General features: G+C 44.1%; 1 protein-coding gene across 5 annotated transcripts in view; it reads left to right on the top strand.

Moving 5' to 3' along the window:
• Window positions 1-7,296, top strand: part of LOC309636483 (uncharacterized protein) — a 61,734-nt gene extending 54,438 nt beyond the window's left edge. For 2 of the 5 annotated variants that reach the window (XR_014250019.1, XR_014250020.1), the window contains exons 2-4: window positions 2,227-2,354; window positions 3,222-3,322; window positions 4,544-7,296. Coding sequence is in view for 1 of the 5 variants with exons in the window: in XM_082409615.1 (XP_082265741.1) it covers window positions 2,227-2,334; window positions 3,222-3,322; window positions 4,544-4,653 (319 nt within the window). In the remaining 4 variants the exon portion in view is untranslated. Of the gene's footprint in view, window positions 1-2,226; window positions 2,368-3,221; window positions 3,323-4,543 lie in introns of all 5 variants that reach the window. The other 3 variants (XR_014250021.1, XR_014250022.1, XM_082409615.1) reach the window with 3 other exon arrangements.
• The last annotated feature ends 14,516 nt before the right edge of the window (window positions 7,297-21,812 follow it).

The following is a 21,812-nucleotide window of genomic DNA, read 5'->3' as shown; positions in this document are numbered from 1 at the left end:
GGAGAGGGTGTGGAGAAAAGGGAACACTCTTGCACTTTTGGTGGGAATGTAAATTGATACAGCCACTATGGAGAACAGTATGGAGGTTCCTTAAAAAACTAAAAATAGAATTACCATATGATCCAGCAATCCCACTACTGGGCATATACCCAGAGAAAACCATAAGTCAAAAAGACACATGCACTCCAATGTTCATTGCAGCACTATTTACAATAGCCAGGTCATGGAAGCAACCTAAATGCCCATCGACAGACGAATGGATAAAGAAGTTGTGGCACATATATACAACGAAATATTACTCAGCCATAAAAAGGAACGAAATTGGGTCATTTGTAGAGACGTGGATGGATCTAGAGACTGTCATACAGAGTGAAGTAAGTCAGAAAGAGAAAAAGAAATAGCGTATATTAAGGCATATATGTGGAACCTAGAAAAATGGTACAGCTGAACCGGTTTGCAGGGCAGAAATTGAGACACAGATGTAGAGAACAAACATATGGACACCAAGGGGGGAAATCGGCGATGGGGTGGGGGTGGTGTGATGAATTGGGCGATTGGGATTGACGTGTATACACTGATTTGTATAATATTGATGACTAACAAGGACCTGCTGTATAAAAAAATAAATAAAATAAAATTAAAAAATTAAAAAAAAAAGACTATTCTTTCTCCTATTGAATTGTCTTGACATCCTTGTCAAAATCAATTGGCCGTAAATGTAAGAGTTTATTTCTATACTTTCAATTCTATTCCACGAATCTATATGTCTATCCTTATTCTAGTACTACACTGTCTTGATTACTGTAGCTTTGCAGTTTTGAAATCACAAAGTATGTCTTCTAACTTTGCCCTTCTTTTTCAAGATTGTTTTGGGTATCCTGGGTCCCTTGCATTTCCATATGAGTTTTAGTATGTTCATCAATTTCTGTAAAAAAAGCCAGGTGGGATGTTGCTAGGGATTGTGTTGGATCTGTAAATCAATTTGGGAAGTGTGACCATCTTAACGATATTAATCCAGCTCACAAACATGTGATGTCTTTCCGTGTATTTAGATCTTCAATTTTCTTCAACAATGTTTTAAAATTTTCAGTCTTGTACTTCTTTTGCTAACTTGTTCCTAAGTATTTTATTCTTTTTGATGCTATTATAACTAGAATTGTTTCTTAATTTCATTTTTGATTTTTCATTGTTAGTGTATAAAAATGCAATGGATTTTTTATGATCCCACACAATTTTAAAGTCTGTGTTTTTCCCTTCAAAATCAAGAATCATCATTTTCAATAAATATTTTCTTCATCCTAAGGCATGAGATTCTTTGAAGCCTGCTACAGAGCACTCAAAGCTTGCTGCTGTTTTTGAGACAAAGCAGGGGAAAAAAATATCTGGTGCTGGGAAGTGAAGTGTGTATGGTTTCCTTAGCATAGGTAAGGCAGGTTTATAGGGAGTCATGAACTTTAAAAAATGAGAAGTCTTTGAGCATCAAACATAGATCTGAGGGTGCTACAAATAGGTTATAAAATGAAATATTAAGATCCAAGAGCTGGTGGTATAATAAGGGCAAAAGAAATGCATGTTAAAAACAACAACACATAAAAACCCTCTCAGAGAAAATGAGTATATGCATTCTAGTACCAGCTTTGGACATTGGCTATGAAATTTAGAGCTTGGAGGGATCGTAGAATCATCCAGTCTGCTCCTCTGAATCTACAGATGAGAAAACTGGGTCCAGAAAAGTGAAGTAGTGTGGGGTACTATAAGGGAGGAAAAAGCCAAGGGTTTGGAAACAAATGACCAAAGTCATCACTCCTAGGAGACCTTAGGAGGGGTTACTTAGTCTCTGTCAACTTCAGTTCTTTCTCTGTAAAAGGGGGAAAAATGCCTGCATTTTAGGGTGGTTTTAAGGACAATTATTCAGTGAGTTATAGTCTTTCCCAGCACCATGTGCCAGGCTCTGTGCTTGGTGCTGAGGACAGAGTGGAGAACAAGAGACACAGCCCATGACCACCAGAAGAGCAGATTTAGGTTGAAGATGAAATGAGATAACAGGGCACAAGGCTCAGCATTGTGTTTCTCTGTCTCATTCCAAGTTCCAGTTAAATTTCCCAAGGGCAGGGGGCTTAGTGCCTTCATTTTTGAGTCCTGAGTGCCGAGTACAGTACCTGACACGTTGAAGGTGCTCAGTAAGTGTTTGTTGAACTAAATAAATGTTTTTCTTCTTACCCCTAGGCAAAGGAGAACTTTAGACACAAAAGGGGAGAACAACATTTGCCAGGCGAGAAAGCAGAGCATTTCAGGAGGAGGTGACGACCAGCATGGAGCTTGGCGTAAGACCAGGTCCTGGGCCAAAAGAAAAGGCAAATATTATCAGTTGAGCCAGGGATTATTTTATTTTATTTTTAAAAGAAAGCTTTTCTCTTGATAAGTTAAAATGAAAACAAACAACAACAAAAAATCCTCTCTGGTCCCTTTTCCCTTCTAGTGACATCCACATACAAATGTCTTTTCTCACCAAATAAATCAGTTATTCTTAGCCAGCAAGGCTAAGTTTTAAAATAGAAGTAAATGCAATTTATGTCAATATTACTCTGAGCGAAAAATAAAAACATTTCTGTGCATACCATTACAAGTTTGAGCCCACCCAAACTGGGATGGTAAGAATGATGAGGGCAATATGTTGTAATTACAGGGAGAAGGGAATAACTTCAGGCTCTGGATCAGGAATTCAGGCCCGTGGGCATCACTGTAGATTTCTGCATGGGGAGGACCCCTCATTCTTCCTTCTGGGTCCACAATAGCTTGAGGCATGCAGTCCTGCTGGGAGGGGGGAGAGGGAGCAGGAACCAGGCAGGGACCACCAGAGCAGCTGATTCCCGTGAGCCATGTGTCAGGCATTAGATAGAGCCAGCCAGCTCCCTGGTCTCTCCTTGCCTCACTAAACCAGCCCTCTTCAGACCTTATGAAAGAAAGCAAAAGAGCTGGTGTTGAAAAAAATAGATGGAAAGCTAAAGGGCTGGATTCGGAGTCCAGTTCTGCTTCTCACTGGGGTACCGTCTTGATGGGGGCACCTCAACTCTCTGAATTTCAGTTCCCCCATTTGTAAAATGAGAAGTTGGCCCTAGATCAGGCCTGGTGAATCCCCAAGAGGCATGATGCTCCTTTACTGCATCTCATCCATGACAGACATTGCTAGTCGATCACCCAGCACTTCCTTTCCCACCCAGCTGCCTGAGACTCCTTCACAGACATGCTACAGGCAGCCAACACCAAGCACTGGAACGAGTGCAGGATACAACCTACTTTCCGTCCTCCACCAGACAGTTGGGTAAGGCCTTTGTACCCTGACATTATGTGAGTCTAAATCATCTTCTGTAGGCTTGCTCAGACTTCCTACTAAACTTGTCGTAAGGGAGAACCTGAGGATTCCGTGAAGTCAGGAAAGAGCCCATGGTGGCCCTACACGAACGCAAGTGTTGTGAATAATGGTATTTATGTGAGCCTTCCCCGCAAAGCTGTCACACAGTCAGGGCTTTCAAGTTGCTGAGGGAGCTCCCTGCTGAGCTTGGTCCAAGATGGTCCCTGGGGATGGAGTAGGGCAGACAGGGAGAAGGAATTTCGAAAGGTTCTTTTTCTGAAATACAAACTTCTATTTCTATGCCAGGATTAATTCCATTCCATACAAGAATGGCTAGGGCAGTGTTGCTAGGAAATTAGCAGCTGTTTGTCTGGATGATTTTGGACAGGAATGTGTCACTTGTGCAATGCAAACAGGGAAGGGCTTTGAAGTGTGAGAAACTGGTGTCCGTCCAGTGCTGTTTAAGGAAACACAGCGCAGGGCATTTTAGACGGAGCCAAGGTGGAGAATCTTTCCCAGTGTGATCTAATTCCCTGGGGCAATGAGCACTGCCCCAGGGTCTCCTTCCATCTGCCCTTCTGGTCAGTGCTCATCCTCAAAACTGCCGCCTAGCTTTCGATCCTGAGCCTGTCTGCTGGGCGCCTGGGGCCAGAGTGACCACTGAGCTGGAAGATGACTTCCTCTTTAGTAATGAGCCCTGGAAGGCTAACTCACCCCCAAAGAATCCAGCCTTTGGAACTGTAAAGTGGAGCCCTCAAGAATACCCCGACCCTCTGATGATTCCACTGTATAGGGTTTAAAGACAGGCAAAGCTAATCTATTTTATTAGAGATCAGAATAGTACTGACCTTTAGGGAAGAGGGAAGGAGGAGTGATTGGGAAGTATCTTAAGGAAGCCTTCTGAGGTTCTGGTTATATTGTAAATGTTGGGCACACTTATATTTTCACTTTGCAATAACTCACTGAATTGTACACTCATGACTTTTCTATGTGTATGCTATACTTCAATAACTTTTAAGTATCTAAAAAAAAAAAGAGAGAGAGAATAGCCTGACCCATCTCTAGCCTCACCTCACTCCTACCACTCTGCATTCTCCTTCCCTGGTTTATTTTTGTCTATAACACTCACCTCTAGTTAACATCCATTTCGTTTTCAGGATTTATTAATTAGAGTCTCTCTCTCCTTTCTAGCATGGAAGCTCCATGAGGGCATGGATTTTTGTCTGTTTTGTTCACAGCTCTCTCTTCAGTACCTAGAACAGTCTCTGGAACATAAGAGGCACCCAATAAATATTTGTTAAATGACCAAATGCACTCATCTATTCAATATTTTATTCAACCAGAAAACTGGATTTGTTTCATCTAAGAAAATTTTTATAGGATACCTTCTGAATGCCTGGAATTATTCCCTGGGTTTGGGGTTGCGGTCTGGGAGAAGTTTGAGGAGAAAAACAAAACAAAAAAAACAAAACAAAACAATGCAAGTGCTCTCTTCATTGTTTATATATGTCTCAAATCACCCTTTTGAGGTAAGTAGGCTTATCTTGGTTTTTCAGAGGAAGAAATGGAGGTTCGTAGAAAGTAATTTTCCCAAACCACAAAGCCACTAAGTGGTAAAGGCTGGACCTTTTATAAAATATACAAATGCCGCCTACAGCAGCTGTCACTGGCCCTCCTTTCTTCTCTTATTGTCTCTCCAGTTAGCTGCTTTCCAGAGTGGCAAAGATGTTCTAACACTAAGGTTTTGACACAACTCCCTCAGAGAACAGAATTCTGTGTAAACAACTGCAAACTTCTTTTTTTAAAAATCTGCCTTGGTTTGAGATTTCTACTACTATAAGCTCTAAAAAGCAGAGTGGTGCATCATGACACTCACAGGATGACAGAATGTGCCTGGAGAGGGGACATTTAAGTTTAGAATCGAATTTCCCAAGCAACGACAAAGGTTCTGGAACCTCCCAGAATATCCTCGGTAGGATTCCCACTGGATTTGCAATCTCATTTTTAGGGGATTCCTGGTTTGCACTATAAGTGAAAATCGAATCCATTTCCCATCAAGTTTAGGCTTAGAGATTCTTAGTGATATACTCCCCTTTCCAGGCCCGCAGGAATTTAGCCTTCTAATCCCCAAACTGCAGACTGGGAACACTTTGAAATTCTTATGATTGAGAAACTGAGGACTCTGTATAAACCCCTCAGCAGTCAGGAAACATCCTGTGGGTGGGTTAGTCGTCATGAGATCTCTCTGAAGGAAGTTTAACTCCTAGTTCCAAGAAAATGCCTGTCTATCTTTTTATATTACAGGATCACTGGATGTCCGGGGTGTCAACTGAAAAAAAATGTCCAACCTAAAAGTTGACAATTATGTTTTATCTGGGGCATTACTGAGAACTATAGCCCGGGATGGCAGCCTCTCAGATAGCCCTGAGGGACTGTTCCAAAGAGGTAAGGGAGGAGCCAGGATATATAGGAGTTTTTGCTAGAAACAAAAACAAACAAACAAACAAAATCCCTGTGTAGTCAAACATCAAAAGATTACTGCTAATCACAAAAAAACCCAGACATCTCAAGTTAATGATTTTAGTGCTTTTCTGTGTATGAGAAGATACAAAAGTCTGGGCTCATTGAAATTATTCCTTCCATATGCATCTTAACTAGGGCCAGTATCCAGATTTTCTCCATCCTAAATTCCCCTCAGAATGCACTATCGGGTCAGCTGCAGTGGCTGATGGCTTTATGGCCGCAACATCCCTTGTTTACTGAAATGGCAGGCGATAGTCTTTGTCCACAGGGACAGTGGTGCCACTCATGATGTACAGGAGGGTAAGGCAGGTCAGTGGGTTTCACTGCAAGTAAATATCTTTCTAGAAAGTATTTAAATAATAAAATTTCTTCCAATAGAGTTTCTCCTATACCTTATTTATGTTAGTTTATTTTCTTTAGCTACTCAGTTTGTGAAATATCAATCATTTTAAAACTTTTTTTGCTGTTAATTTCCCTTGCTATGCTCTCAGGCAAAAACCACATCTGTTGCAGAAAGAGCCTAGATTTTGCTCATACTCTGATAAAATATGCACCTCTTTAGGCTTGATAGGAAGGAGTCAACAACACTGTTGTAAATACCATCATGTCCTGGTATCCCCAGCCTGGGGACCCAAAACCTGGCAGGACCAGAAAGTGACAGATGAAAAGATGCTGAACATCATTAGGAAAATACAAATCAACACCACAATGAGATACCACTTCACACACACTAGGATGGCTAAAATAAAAGAGACTTTATACAGAAAAGTGTTGGTGAGGATGTGGAGAAATTGAAACTCTCACACATTGCTAGTGGGAGTGTAAAATGGTGAAGTTGCTTTGGAAAACAGTTCTTAAAAAAATTTGACATTGAGTTACCATATGGACCAGGCAACTCTACTCCTAGTTATATACTCGAGAGAAATGAAAGCATCAGTCTACACAAATATGTGTACACAAATTTCATTGCCCCATGATTCATAATAGCCAAAAAACTGAAACAACCTATATGCCTATAGACTGATGAACGGATAAACTCAATGTGATATACCCATACAATAGAATGTTACTTAGCTAAGAAAAAAAAAAAAAAAACTATTGATACATGCTACAAAATGGATGAACCTTGAAAGCAGGCTAAATGAAAGAAGCCTATCACAAAAGGCCATATATTGTGAGATTCCATCTACATGAAATGTCCAGAAGAGGCAAATCCATAGGAACAGAAAGGAGATTAGTGGTTGCCAGGGGCTGGGAGGAGAAGAGACTGGGGAATGACTGCTAATGGGTATATTTTTCTTTCTCGGTGGATAGTGATGAAAATATTCTGGAATTAGGTAGTGGAGACGATTGCACAACCTTGCCAGTATACTAAACAACACTGAATTGCACACTTTAAAATGTTGAATTTTATGGTATGTGAATTAGGTAGTGGAGATGATTGCACAACTTTGCCAATATACTAAACAACACTGAATTGCACACTTTAAAATATTGTATTTTATGGTATGTGAATTATATCTCAATTAAATAATCTAGTGGTGGGAGATATATCAAAAGAAAGTAATAGGGAAAAATCAATAGTACTGTTAAATTACTCTCTTTGTGTCCATTGCAAGAGCTCAGTGGATTCTTTTCTAAACACAGCACACTGAGAGTATGAACTTATGAATCAGGGAAGAGTACATTATTCTTTACTCCCATTTTTCTCTCTGTAGTACATCACACCTTGCCCTGTTCCTGGATGCCCATTTTTTCCTTATAGTCCAGGGTTTCTTAGAGTGTCAAGTTGTTCCCGTTGCATCAAAAATCTCTTGTAGTGCTTGTGAAAAATTCACAAAAATTCAGTGGGGCTCACTGAAACAGAAACTTTATGTGTATGACTCTGGACTTGGCATTTTTAACAAGTCATCTAGCTATAAAGACAATACTATTATTAATAATAGCTTTTACCTATAGAATACTATGTGCAGGCACTATTCCAAGTACTTTACATTAATTAACTCATTTATTCCTCAGTACAATCTATGATTGGGTACTCTTATTATCCCCATCTTACAGATGAATAAACTGAGGTACAAAGAGATGAAGAAACTTTCCCAAAGGCACCTAACTAGTAAGTAATAGAGTCTGGAGTCAAATGCAGGCAGTCTGGCTTCAGATTTCAAGCTCATAATCACTTCACAATACTGTCTGCTATGGTTAGAATGTTTGTGTCCCCCCAAATTCATATGTTGAAATCCTAACCCCCAGATGTGATGGTATTAGGAGGTGGGGCCTTTGGGAGGTGCTTAGGTCATGAGGGTGGAGCCTCATGACGGGGATTAGTGCCCTTATAAAAGAGGTTCCAGAGGGATCCCTAGCCCCTTCTACCATGTGAAGACAGAGAGAAGGTACCAGCTATGAACCAGGAAGAGATCTCTCAACAGAACATGACCATGCTGACACCTTGATCTTGGACTTCCCTTCCCAGCCTCCAGAACCGTGAGAAATAAATTTATGGTGTTTATAAGCTACCAGATATGTGGTATTTTGTTATTGCAGCCCAAGTGAACTAAGATACCACCTCTTCTCCCCACTGATTGTTATGCTTAAATTTGAGACTCACTGTTACAGTTATTATTTAATACATCACTTTCACCTGCAAAGTACCTATATTTCTACCTTTGACGTGAACATTCACAAAACTAAATTTTCTTAAAGGGAATGCCAAACTGGGTTGTCAGATTGTAAATTTGGAAACAGGGACATGAGAGGCTATAGCCTTGGACAAGGGGCCATGCCCACCCCTCCTGCCCCCTCATTAATTAACTCCAGTGAAGCCAACTGCCCAGAGAAGAGGCCTGGCTCCTGCAGAAGAAACCTGGCCTGGATTCCATTCCCGAAGCCTGAGCCAACCTTCCCCCACGGTGTTTCTGACTCAGAGACAAGGAGAGGAGCCTTGCCTGAGGGTGTCATTGCTCTTGTCACAGAGCTGGGTGAGGCCTGTTTGGAAGCCCTGGCCAGCTTTGGGCTGCCTACTGATGGCCCTGACCACTTCAGGCTGGAACTGGGTCCGCAGCTTCTGGCTGGCCAGAGTTACCCACCATGTGCCCAAGGGCCATGGTTGTTTCCACATCATGTGGGACGTTCTGTGGCAGCTCTCTCGGGGGCCTGCGGTGTGGCATAGTGGAAAAAGCACAGGTACAGGGTCTGGATCTGCCCCTGGGGTGGGCACATTGGTCCTGCAGACTGTCTCTGACGTAGATCCTTCACCTCTAAAGAGAGATCGTCGTTCCCAGATGACTGGTCACAATGACATCGGTGACACTGCTTCCTATGGCGTTACGTTAGCATGATCACTCACTCCCATCCTGGCCTCCCTCATCCAAAAAGGGTTGGCGTCCACTCACTCATTCAACACATATTAATTGAATGAATGTGTGACTTCCTTTGTAGACAACTTGCAGAATTGCAGAGTGGCTAACAGGCATCTCAAATTTAACGTCATCTTATAGTCAGAGTCAGAGTGGAACTCTTCATTTCTCCCCCCAACCTGGCCCTCTTCCAGTTTGTCCCATCTCGTAACCAGTGCCCACATCCATTCAGTTGCTCAAGCCAAAACCTAGGAGTCATCCTTGACTTTCCTCCCCCTTCATGCCATCCGTCAGCCAGGCCTTCAAACGACACCAGAGCCCCTCCCCCACTGGTACCATTTCTGTCCTCATTCCCTGTGACACCGCCCTCCGCCCCGCCCCTGGCCATGCCAGTCTCCCTGCTCCTCTACAGGCTGTGCTACACTCAGTAGTCAGGATAAACCACAGCCCACCACCGCTCCCCTGCTGGGAAATAAAACCCAATGTTCTTGCCAAGCCAGCAAGACTCAACCTGGACCGCCCAGCCCCTTGCCCACCTCTCTAACCTTGTCCCCTGCACGGCTCCCCCTTTCACTGCATTCCTGCCACACCAGCTCTCTACTTTCTGTCATCCCGACGCAGCCTAGCTCGTTCCCATCTCAGGCCTTGGCACTGGCTGCTCCCTCGGCCTTGAACTCTCCTTCCTCCTCCGAACATTGAGTGCCTCCTTCTCATCAGTTTCAGTTGGTTTCAGTTCAAAGAACATGTCCCAGTGAAACCACCGTTCCTGTCCTGAATTACCCTCTCTTCCTTTATCCGTTCTAGTTTCTTCACAGCCCCTGCTGCAATTTGAATTTATCTGGTGTGTTTACTTACATGTCAAGCTGTGTCATTTTCCTCAACAGGGACAGAAGCTTCTCGGGGCCAGAGGCTGGCTGGTTATCCCCAGCTCCTGAAGCCCACACATAACGGGCTCTCAATAAGGATTTCTTAAATGGATGGCGTGATGTCACTGCTACAGCACTTGTTTCAATGTATTTGACTTGTTCTAAGAAGAATATAAGGAGGTTTATAGAACTGAAAATAACAAGATTTGTTAAATATGGCCTAGGAAATTAGGTTTAAAAAAGGAGGGTGGGATGCTTTGGTGAACTCAGCTTTGCAGTGCCCCAGGGCTCTGTCCTTGGGTGCCCCTGCTCTACCTGCATTCACCCCAGTGGGCATCTCCTCCAGTGTCCTGGCTCCAAACACCATCAGATTGTTTACATCCAGCCAGAACTCAAGCTCGCTCATCCTCACTTGGTGTCTAACCAGCCCCTCAATCCTGGCATGTCCAAATCTACTGCCCCATATTCTACTACCTGGGAGGACATGGAGCTCAAGACAGCTCCAGCCTTCCAACAACTTCAGAGTCACCCTTAACTCCTCCCTTTCTTTCATACCCTCATTGCATCTGTCAACAAGTCCTATTAGCTCTACCTACAAAATATATCCAGAATACGACCCTTTCTCACCTGCTCCTACTACCAAGCTGGCTCAAGGCACCATCACCTCTGAATCCTTGTAATTGTCTCCTAATTGGTCTCCTGCTTCTACTATTGTCTCCTTTGTCTGATCTCAACTCATTAGTTAGAGTGACTTTTTTTAAACTTTTGTCTCTCTGCTCAAATCCCTCGAATGGCTTCTCATCTGATGCAGTGTAAGGTTCAAGTACATCACAGCCTTCCAAAGCCCAACATGGTCCTGCTTCCGGATCTGTCTGACCATGTCACTACCCCACCCACTGGCCCCACTCCAGCCACACCGGCCTTCTTGCTATTTCTTCAATATGCCAGGCACACTCCTGCCTCAGGGATTTTGCACTTGCTATTCCTTCCGTGTGGAATGTTCTTCCCCCAGGGATCCACACAGCACACTCCCTTGCCTCCTCAGGCTTTGCTCAAGTGGCATCTTCTCAGAAAATCCTTCCCAGATCTCTACTCTATTTAACATTCACCTCCTCCCACTCTCTTCCCCTTCCCTGATTTATTTTCTACTTCTTTATCACCATCTAATATAATATTACATATATGTAACGCAGATATAACATTACATATGTGCATGTATGTAATTTGTTTATCATGTATTCCCCTCACTGGAATGTAAGCTTCCTGGGGGTAGGAACTTTTGTCTGTTTTATTCAGGGTGGTATCTAGAAGAGTGCTTTTGGCATATAGAGAAATTTGCAGGTAATCTATGAGATGGGGCTTTCCTGGAATATTGCGGAGGCTGTACCAATACAGCTTTGGAGGTTCCACTGTGGTCCATGTAAATGGCATTCCTTGGAGTCATGTAGTGTACAGCCTGCAAAACCGTATGAGGCATCCCTGTTTGTGAGGCTGCTTATGTGTAGAGCCATAGGTTTTAGCCAGCAGCCAAAGCAGAGGAAGGTTTGCCACGTTTATGAAGGTTCCAGTGCCAGAAAAGGACACATAACATCTCACTCACTGCAGAAATAGACTAAAGGAGCAGCAGTGGGCAGGACCAAGATGCTCGGGAAGAAAGAACTTGAAGTTTGATCTAACACAGAGAACAGCCACAGAGAATGTTAGTCTGAAAATTTTTAAAGCAGGTGAAACAAAATATATCCTCCCTTGCCAACCCATACCCACTATGAAATATCTCAGCAGGCCTCCCATTGACCAGTTCACTTGAGCAGTGTGGTTTTCCCTTCAATGCACAAATTGTAAAATCAACACCATGGTAGATGAGTGAATTACACTGCTCTTTGAGATTGGGATTAGCCATAAACTAGTTAAATAGGGGCAGTTACCACAACTAACCACTGCAGCAAGTTTTTCCACTACGAAATCTGATTCTATAAACTTAACTCAGAATAGAAGTATTCGCTCCACTGGGCACTCCAGTCAGCTCTTGCACCCAAGGCTCTTAACTTGCACACGACAGGAGAATCCACATTTCTGTGTCCATGTGTAAGAAGCACATTTCTTGAATTTTTGCGGTGAGTCAAGGATTTTTATGAGAGTTAATTTTCACACACCCCCAATACACATTTTTTCTTTCATTTATTGGAAGATATGAAGAAACTGCATGGTAATTAAGCTGAAAAATATGTAGCGGTGATGACTAAGCAAACACCTCAGCTTTCATGATTGTGGCTGGCTGAAGTTTCCAGTAATGCATTCACTCGGGGCAAACCCTCCCGAAGAGCCTACCATGTGCCAACATCATGGGAAGAAATGTCAAGAAGACATGACCCTTGACCTCAAGGGGCTCCCAATCTGGTGGGGGAGTCACAGCTTTCTCACCTGCAAAGTTATCCAGCCCTGCAAGGCAGTGCGTGCAGTGTCCACTGAGGAGAACTGACCGTGTGTGATCCCTGTGGACAAGAGGGATCCAGGGCTTCCAAGAAAGGTGGGCTCTGAGCTGGTCTTAAAGACGAGCAGGATGTGGAAAATTAAGGTTTCACAGAGCAGAGCTACTCACTAGCCTCCTACCTCTAGCTTATGACCGCTGTTAATAAGAGAGAAATTCAATTTGAACACATTTGGGCCACTGTATTTTGGGGTCTCTTTGTTACAGCAGCTTAGCCAATAAGCCTAACCGATACATCTGTGGAACAGTTCTTGAGCTTACCTCCTCTGAACACATCCAGCCCAGTATGACTCCATCAGCAAGAAGGAAGGAAGGGAGCCAACAGCTCCTTCGCTACATCAATTCTTACTTCCCCCTGACCTGGCCAAGCAGGAGCTTTCTCTTTCTTCTAGCAATAAAGAAGCAGAGGTGCAAAGGTTTTCCAAGGTCACACACAGCTAGGAGGCAGCAAAGACCAAGAACCCAGAGAGTTCTGACGCTCTCTAGGACTCACGCATAATCAACTGTAGGCAGGAAGAGCCTCAAAGGACTGTATCAGGTATGCCCCAAGTATATCTTCACTCAAGAGGGCAACATACAGAATCCCCAATGTTCTACTGAATCCAAAGAGTTTAGCAGTCTTTTGGCACTAGAAAAGAACTTGGAAAATTTCCAGTTTAACCACTCATTTTACAGATGAAGAAACTGAGGCCTGGAGGGGTTAAGTGGTTTGTCCAAAATTCCTTGTGCCTACATAATTCATGGACCTATTCAGCATAGCATACCGTGAACCTTATGTCCATGGCTTCAGGGACAAAAGGCAAATTAGGGTATGTGTTTTCTTGAAGACCTTCTTCGAGTCTCTCTGAGCTCAAGAAGCAGACAATGATGGAAGGTGCTCTGCATGGATGGGGGAGGACACGGGCAAAAAGGGGCCTCAGTTACTGTGGTCCAGAGCTGATGCTTGACCGAATTCTAAAGTAGGTCAACCTTGTTCTTACCCCTAAGTTTCCCTTTCTGGGCCCTTTGCTCTCCTCCAGGTACTGACAGGTGACAGCTTGGTAGTAATGTAAGCTGTATCCTGGGGTATGTGTGTTCATTTAGGCTCTCTCTCCAACCATCAGTGAAAAACTTTGTCTTCGTCAGAGAGACTTCAGGCCCAGCCAGCAAGCAGGCACGGGGCGTTGTGAGAGGAGGAGGGAGGAGGGTTGCTGGGAAAATCTGATATGCATAATAAGGAGGCCATCTCTGCAAGCAGCCTTGGACCCTGAGGATTGTGTCCAAGCTGGTCTATGTGCTGGGGCTCAGCACCACCTTTCAGAAAACATGTTCCGGTGATGAAATAAGAGCTCTCATATCTGTTTAGGGAGCTCGCTGCATTTCCGAAAAGCTCCTGACTTGAGCAGGCTGAGTCAGGAGTGGGCATGTTTGCTAGATAAACCCAGAGAGTTATTGATTTCTCAAGACTTTGTAAACTGATCCTGTGTGGGAGTATTTCCCTTTCCTTATATGGCTCATTAGAGAAGACTGGACACAGATCAGGAATTCAATTTCTAACCAAACAAATTTCTGCCCACGCAGACAACTCAACTCATTTTAGTACAGGCAGCATCTAATAAATAAAATATTTTCTTCATCTTCGAGACTGATTTGTCATTGGAACCTAGGTGAGGGTCTACATGGGTCCTTTAAGTGTCCCTGTCTGGGCTGCTGTAATCCAACAAGGTAACTTTTAAAAAGCACCACATTAAAAAAAAAAAAAAAAAAAAAGGGCACCACATACACAAGAGAGCCTTTAAACCTAGGTATTCCCATTAGCTGTTTGCACTACCCCAGGGATGAAGATTGTGGATCATGTTATTATTCCCACTTGCTAGATGTGGAAACTGAGGCCCAGAATGATGAAGAACTGGTCCAAATTCACACAGCAAGAAACAAACCTTCCCCTTCCATTGCCTTTTCCCACTTTCATACAGGACGTGATTTCTTGGGAGATAAGTCTGAAATGTCACAGGTTAAAACAGAGAATGGAGAAACCATCAAGGACCCATAGATAGTGCATTCATTTAAAAACTTTTACTGAGTGCCAGCTGTGCGTCAGGCACCGTTCTCAGTTATGGGGATGCAGCAGTGAATAAAGCAGATAAGAATCCCACGGCTATTCTAGTCTTGTTCTTTGACTCTTGTCCCTTTCTGGGTAATAACACCTGGCATTTACTTAGAGCTTAACAGTTTACAATGCACTTTCCTGTACCAGCTCCTAAGACCTTCACAGCCATTGTCAGAGAGGCTAGGTGTGTCACCTGCAGGCACATGCAAAGCTGGGATTCTGATCCAGCTCTTCTGACAGCAGTTCAGCAGTGCCCTTGCAGGTCTTCTGCACTTTCTTCTTAAACAACTAGTCAAGGGTCAACTAGAGGGGGCACCAAGGAGCCTCCGAGCTACTCCACCCCCTCCCCTGCACAGTACGAGTGGTGGAGAAGAGAGTCTCCCCAGCAATTTGTCAGTTCACAGCTTGCAAAGCCAAAGGACCTGACCATAGATGGAGAAAGGATACAGGAGTTCATGCCCTTGTGACCTGTACATCACGTGGGGAAAGACCGGAGAGGGGCTGACTGAGAGGAGGGGCCGCAGGAGATGGAGATGGGGGCTTTGCAGCATTAGGCTGGGGCATGTGCACATCCACAATTCATATTTATTTGCCCAAAAAAGCAGCACTTGGCCTCCTGTGAGCGGTGAGCTTTCAGGGAGGCAGTGTCCCTCTAGACCCAGGGTGGGCTTAGCCTGAAGGAGGCAGGAAGTGGGAATTGAGAGGCACACTTTTTTTTAGGGGCCTCCTTACTGTTTTCCATAGTGGCTGCACCGATTTATATTCCCTCCAAAAGTGTGTGAGGGTCCCCCTTTCTGCACATCCTTACCAACACTTGTTATCTCTTGTCTTTTTTTTTTTTTTTTTTAACATCTTTATTGAAGTATAATTGCCTTACAATGGTGTGTTAGCTTCTGCTTTATAACAAAGTGAATCAGTAATACATATACAATATGTTCCCATTTCTCTTCCCTCTTGCATCTCCCTCCCTCCCACCCTCCCCATCCCATCCCTCTAGGTGGTCACAAAGCACCGAGCTGATCTCCCTGTGCTATGCGGCTGCTTCCCACTAGTTATCTATTTTACATTTGGTAGTGTATATATGTCCATGACACTCTCTTACCCTGTCACATCTCACCCCACCCCCTCCCCATATCCTCAAGTCCATTCTCTAGTAGGTCTGTGTCTTTATTCCCGTCTTGCCACTAGGTTCTTCATGGCCTTTTTTTTTCCCCTTAGATTCCGTATATATGTGTTAGCATACTGTATTTGTTTTTCTCTTTCTGACTTACTTCACTCTGTATGACAGACTCTAACTCCATCCACCTCATTACAAATACCTCCATTTCATTTCTTTTTATGGCTGAGTATCTCTTGTCTTTTTGATGATAGCCATTCGAACAGGTGTGAGGTGATATTGCCTTGTGGTTTTTGCATTTCCCTGATGATTAGCAATGTTGAGAATCTTTCCATGTGTCTGTCGGCCATCTGTACTCTTCTTTGGAAAAATGTCTGTTCAGGTCCTCTGCCCACTTTTTAATTGGGTTGTTTGTGTTTTTGATGTTGAGTTGTATGAGTTTTTTGCATATTTTGAACATTAACCCCTTTATCAGATATATCATTTGCAAATATCTTCTCCCATTCAGTAGGCTGCCTTTCCATTTTGTTGATAGTTTCCTTTGCTGTGCAAATGCTTTTTAGTTTGATCTAGTCCCATTTGTTTATTTTTGCTTTCTGTTTCCCTTGCCTGAGGAAACATATCCAAAAAAACATGACTAAGACAAATGTCAAAGAGCTTACTGCCTATGTTTTCTTCTAGGGGTTTTATGGTTTCACGTCTTACATTTAAGTCTTTAATCCGTTTGGAGTTTATTTTTATATTTGGTGGTACACGAACTTTTAAAGGCAATATTGCCAATTTTCTGTCCAGAAAAGTTGCACCAAATTTACCTTCCATAAGCAGGAGTTAAAAGTAAAGATTTGGGGACCTTTGTAACTTTCCCATGCCTGTTATTCTTATTTGCTCCTATGGTGATTAACAATAAAACCCATAAAAAGACAAGGAGGCCCATGAAGGATGTCAGGGAACCACAAAGAGGACATTGAGAAGTTGGTCCATGTTCCCAGGCTGTGGAAAGGAACAACAGGAAATTGGATAGATGATAAAAGCTTTAAAAACATCCTGAGGGATGGAAGAAAGGCAAATGTTGGGGGGACCCATGGAGGTACTGCCCAGTGTGTGTTTTGACTCCTGAACTAAACAGAAGGCTCCCGGGGCAGGTCAGTAGCTCTGCTTCCTTTGCACTGATATCTGAGCACACAGTGGGGCTCACTCACACGGGACTGAAGGAGCGTCTGGAGAGCGGATTTTAAAAACGGACACCTGCACGAGGAAGGGAGAGTGGAACTGCTGGGCCTGGTCAGCTCCAGGGGCAGCTAGGCGAGGTGTCGGGTGGAGGAATCCTAGATGCCTGCAGATAACCAGCCAGCCCTCAGCAACCTTGGGATCATTCTCAACGAAGCATAGAAAGGTGATGAGCCAGACCTTCCGGAGCGTGTCACCTAATCCGCTTTCCATCAAGCCATCAACCAGCTTTCACTGAGCAGCCGTTGAACACAGCCCAGCACTAATGCAGGGTCACAGATGAAGTGGAAGCAGTACACCTGCCTGTGAGGAACTTGTGGTCTTGGTGGGGAGGCAAGACCAGCGTGACCAGGACAGCAGCACAGTCCACTCAAAAGATCGTGGCAAGCGAGCGTCAGACTGTGCACTGGGAGCGAGGTGGTGCGGTGGGCGTCTCAAGGACAGAGGAGGGGTCGGCAGGACGGAGGGCTTCAGAGAGGAGGTGAGCCTCGAGCTTCGGCAATCCCAGGGTGGCCACCTTACGTTCTTGCTCCTGTGATCCTTCTGAGAGGAGGAAAAGCGTCATCTGGCACTTTCTGGATCCCCTGTTCCTCCCAGCAGCCGCCTGCTCCAGCATCAAGCCTCAAGGGCTACCGCGAAGGGAAAGGGAAGAAAGGAACGGACAGCAGTGGGAGAGTAAAAGCACACTCCTGCCCCTCCGGCCGGCCAGCGTTGGTGTCTGGGCCCTGGCTGCAAAACAGGCTCTGCAGGCTGACTTGCCTTTAGGGGAAGGAGTATGCCTTTTTAGAGTCCCTAGGATCAGGCAAAAAAAAAATCCCCAAAAAACCCAGCAAGGCTACAGGGTCTATCAACATCCCATAGTTGGATAGCTGAGGCGCTGGCATGTTTACCCTGTTTAATCACCGCCCCACCCCTCCGAGGAAAAAAGCTGATTTCAGCCCCTTGAGTTGAGAGAGAAAAAAAAATAGCGGTGACCTCTCTGCGGGACTGATGATAACTCGCTCCTTATAAGGAGCAAACAAACAAAGAGTCCAGCTCAACGCTCAAGAATGCGGGCCTCCGCGTGTGTTCTTCCCCACGTTACCTGGCGATGGGGCTCCACACCTGAGCGCAGCATTTCCGGGACAGCAGAACAGGCGGTCTCTCTTCTCACCAATCCAAGAGGGTACTAATTGCTAGAGATAATCCTAACTATAAAGCTTCTGAGTCAGTGCTGCACTTGGATTTAATGGGGCTAATGAGTTGTTTAAAGAAAAAAAATTTTTTTTTTACTAATTGAGAAACAAACTTCCTAACAGCTATATAAACACCTGTCTCACAGTGGGTTATTATTTAACCCCTAGTAAAAGAAGGGTCAAAATCTGCATAGCTCAAAGTCCGCATTCCTCCAGGAGGTAACAGAGTAATCAAACCACCATAATTTTAGCTATTCTTCACTTACAATGTCTCCTCTATGTCAGATGCTTCATTTATGATCTGTTAGTTCCTATAGTAATCCAGGAATCATGCCATTTTACCAAAAAAAAAGGATGTTGAAGCTGGAGGAGAGGTTACGTCACTCACCTGAGTTCACACAGCTAGCACGTGGAAACAGGGAGATTTGAAACCGAATCTTTCTGACTCCGGAGCCCACGGAGTTCTTTCAACGGGAGCCATAAACGTCTAATGCCCACGGAAGACCAGGGCCCTCTGGGCTTTGAAGTGTTAAGGAGTTTGGTCACTCCAACTTGTCCTGTTCCTCGTGAGGATTTCTCAGACCTTCAAGGAATACTTGAATGTTGTGTTGCTTTTCATTCCCGTCCTGTTTCGCCCAGAAAAACAAGGAACCTAAGTCAAATCCCTGGGTGCTGTTTCTGCTTGACTGGAAGAGCCAGGCCAGCAGGGTGGTGCAGGCCTTTGTGTGAGATGCTCCCAGGCTGGGCTTCCTTCTCCCTAGCCTCTGGCTGCCCTCCCCACGCACCCAGGCTGTGTCTCTCTGGCTCCCAGAGCTAATCAGCTGGGCCAAATTCATCCCATATTTAGTGGGGCTGCCCAGACATTCTGACCCCCCACCCCTATTATTCATTCAAACAAATGTTTCATACCCATTATATATCCAAGCACAGTCCTAAGGTCTTGGGGGATAAGAAAGAGATGTCCCTGCCCTCTGGGAGCTGGCATTCAGGAATGTGGAGTCAATAACCAACTAGTTACTCAATTACTTGTTTACCTCCAATTCTGCAAAGATTGAAAAGTTGCTAAGACAGGGCATACCTGGGTTGGGGTTGGGGGTTCTGACCGGAAATGGGGAATCAGAAAAAGCTTCCCCCAGGAAGAAGACAAGATGACTGGATGCAGAGAAAGGGCCAGAGGTACAGTATGAGGCCAGAGAGGTAAACCAGGTCCCATCTTGAGGGCCCTTGATAGATCTGGACTATCTTTGGAACGATGAGACTCCTTTGTAGGGCGTAGGTGATGAATTATATGTGTCTGTAAGTCAGGGCAGAAGGGAATGACACCTATGCCAACAAATTTTATAAATCAAGTTGAGAACTAACAACTGCCTTTTTGGATGTTGGTTTTTCTAAAACAGTAAATTTGTCGTAAGTTAAAGACTGTCAATTAAAGGACTTGTGGTAAATGTTTCTTCTTGACAATGATGATTTAAGCCCAAGCAATCCTCTCAAGAGGATGTATTCACCCACCCCTGCCAGCAGTCTGAATCTGGAAGGGTCATCCTGCATAGCCGTATTCGGAGGTAGGCCCCTCAAGGCCTATTCAGAGAGGTGGATTTGGGGGCAGGGGGTTGGGGGAGAGAGACAAGGCAAAGAGTAGATTGGTTCTGGGATCTCAAGGATGATCCCCTCCATCAAGGCTGTCCATGTGGGGTTGCTCTCATGGGTTCTGGGAAAGCACTGAGGGACCCCCCCCCACCAAACAGCATTCTCAAAGTCTGCCCTGATATCCCCACTGAAGACTGAGGCCTTTGGTCCTTAAGCCTTTTTCCATGTGTACAATGAAGCCTTGCCCCAGAGGATCCGCTGAGGTTTCTTCTCACCCTCATAGTCCGTGATCTAATCACTTAATAGAGACATGCCTTCCCCAGCTGCCTCCCTAGGACAGTGTTTCATGGGGGACAGCTCTGAGAGCTAGCTGGGCCCCAGAGAGGGACGGAAGGAAAAGGGGGAGAGGTGGGATATCAACAAGGACTTTTTGATCAATCGATTGGTGGGAAGGCAGCAAGACAGGACGCAACCTATGGCAACAGTACGATTCTACCCAGAGACAGTTCTGCCTTTGAGAGCTTGACTTGTCCACTTGTTCAGAAGTCACGAAGACTTAAACACATGTACATGCGCGTGCAGGTGCATGCGCACACACACATTCCATACATTTCCTCTTTAGGGGAATGTTAACATTCCTTTAAAGTGTTTTTCTTAAAATTATATTTGGAGACCACATTTTTTCAACTTGTGAGACTATATCTCCAAAATCTCAATAAATTGTGATTTGTTTTTAAAAAAACCTTCTTCATACCATAACCAAATTTACTGTTAGCAATCAAAACACAGCAGCTTGCAGCATTAGCAGCCTGGTTGCAACGCGTGTTGTGTCAAAGCCCTTTTCCTAGCATTTCGTACATTACCATACCTCTGCAAATTTTCCACTAAGCTTGTCCTCTCTGAAAAGTGGGGAGTTCCGGGGAAGTGTTCTTTATACAAGCGTATTGTTGGCCGTGTGTAGTGCTACTATCACGCATTGAAAAGAATGTGAGAATAAAAGAGATAATGTCTGAAATTAAAAAAAAAGTGGGAATTTCTAAACCATGTAATCAAATGTTGCCAATTCTGCTTCCCAGCTATCATGATTGATAACAAATTATCAAAAGGCCATAATTACGTGTGGCCTGGGCAATGGCCACATCCAAGAAAAACACGTCTCCTGATATCTCCAGCTCTGTGGCTTCCAGTCCAAAGCTTTGTAGAATCTCTGCCTCATGATGGGGCCCTGTTGCCAAAGGAGTAGGAGGAAACGTTTCCTTGTCTGGTAGAGTGGCTTGTGCCCTGGCTGGAACATTAGGGAACTGTTCTAGTCCAGCCAACTCTGCTCATTAATAGCTGTGTGCTTTGGCCCAGTCTCCAAACCCTTTGGAGTTGCTATTTCTTATCTCTAAAATGACAGCAACAACTCAGCAACCTTTGACTCAGGACAGACTGTATGTTGGGCTGGACGGTGTGTGTTAAGATATAGCTAACCAATATTAAAAAAACAAACAACCCAATCCAAAAATGGGCAGAAGACCTAAATAAACATTTCCCCAAAGAAGATATACAGATTGCCAACAAACACATGAAAAGATGCTCAACATCACTAATCACTGGACAAATGCAAATCAAAACTACAATGAGGTATCACCTCACACCGGTCAGAATGGCCATCATCAAAAAATCTACAAACAATAAATGCTGGAGAGGGTGTGGAGAAAAGGGAACCCTCTTGCATTGTTGGTGGGAATGTAAATTGATACAGCCACTATGGAGAACAGCATGGAGGTTCTTAAAAAACTAAAAATAGAACTCCCATATGACCCAGCAATCCCACTACTGAGCATATACCCTGAGAAAACCATAATTCAAAAAGAGTCATGTACCACAATGTTCATTGCAGCTCTATTTACAATAGCCAGGACATGGAAGCAATCTAAGTGTCCATCGACAGATGAATGGATAAAGAAGATATGGCACATATATACAATGGAATATTACTCAGCCATAAAAAGAAATGAAATTGAGTTATTTGTAGTGAGGTGGATGG

The sequence above is a fragment of the Balaenoptera physalus genome, assembly GCF_965194825.1.
Source record: "Balaenoptera physalus genome assembly, chromosome: 1".
Classification (NCBI taxonomy): Eukaryota; Metazoa; Chordata; class Mammalia; order Artiodactyla; family Balaenopteridae; genus Balaenoptera; species Balaenoptera physalus.
Note: the sequence above shows the minus strand (reverse complement) of the source record. Positions and strands in the feature narration are given on the sequence as shown.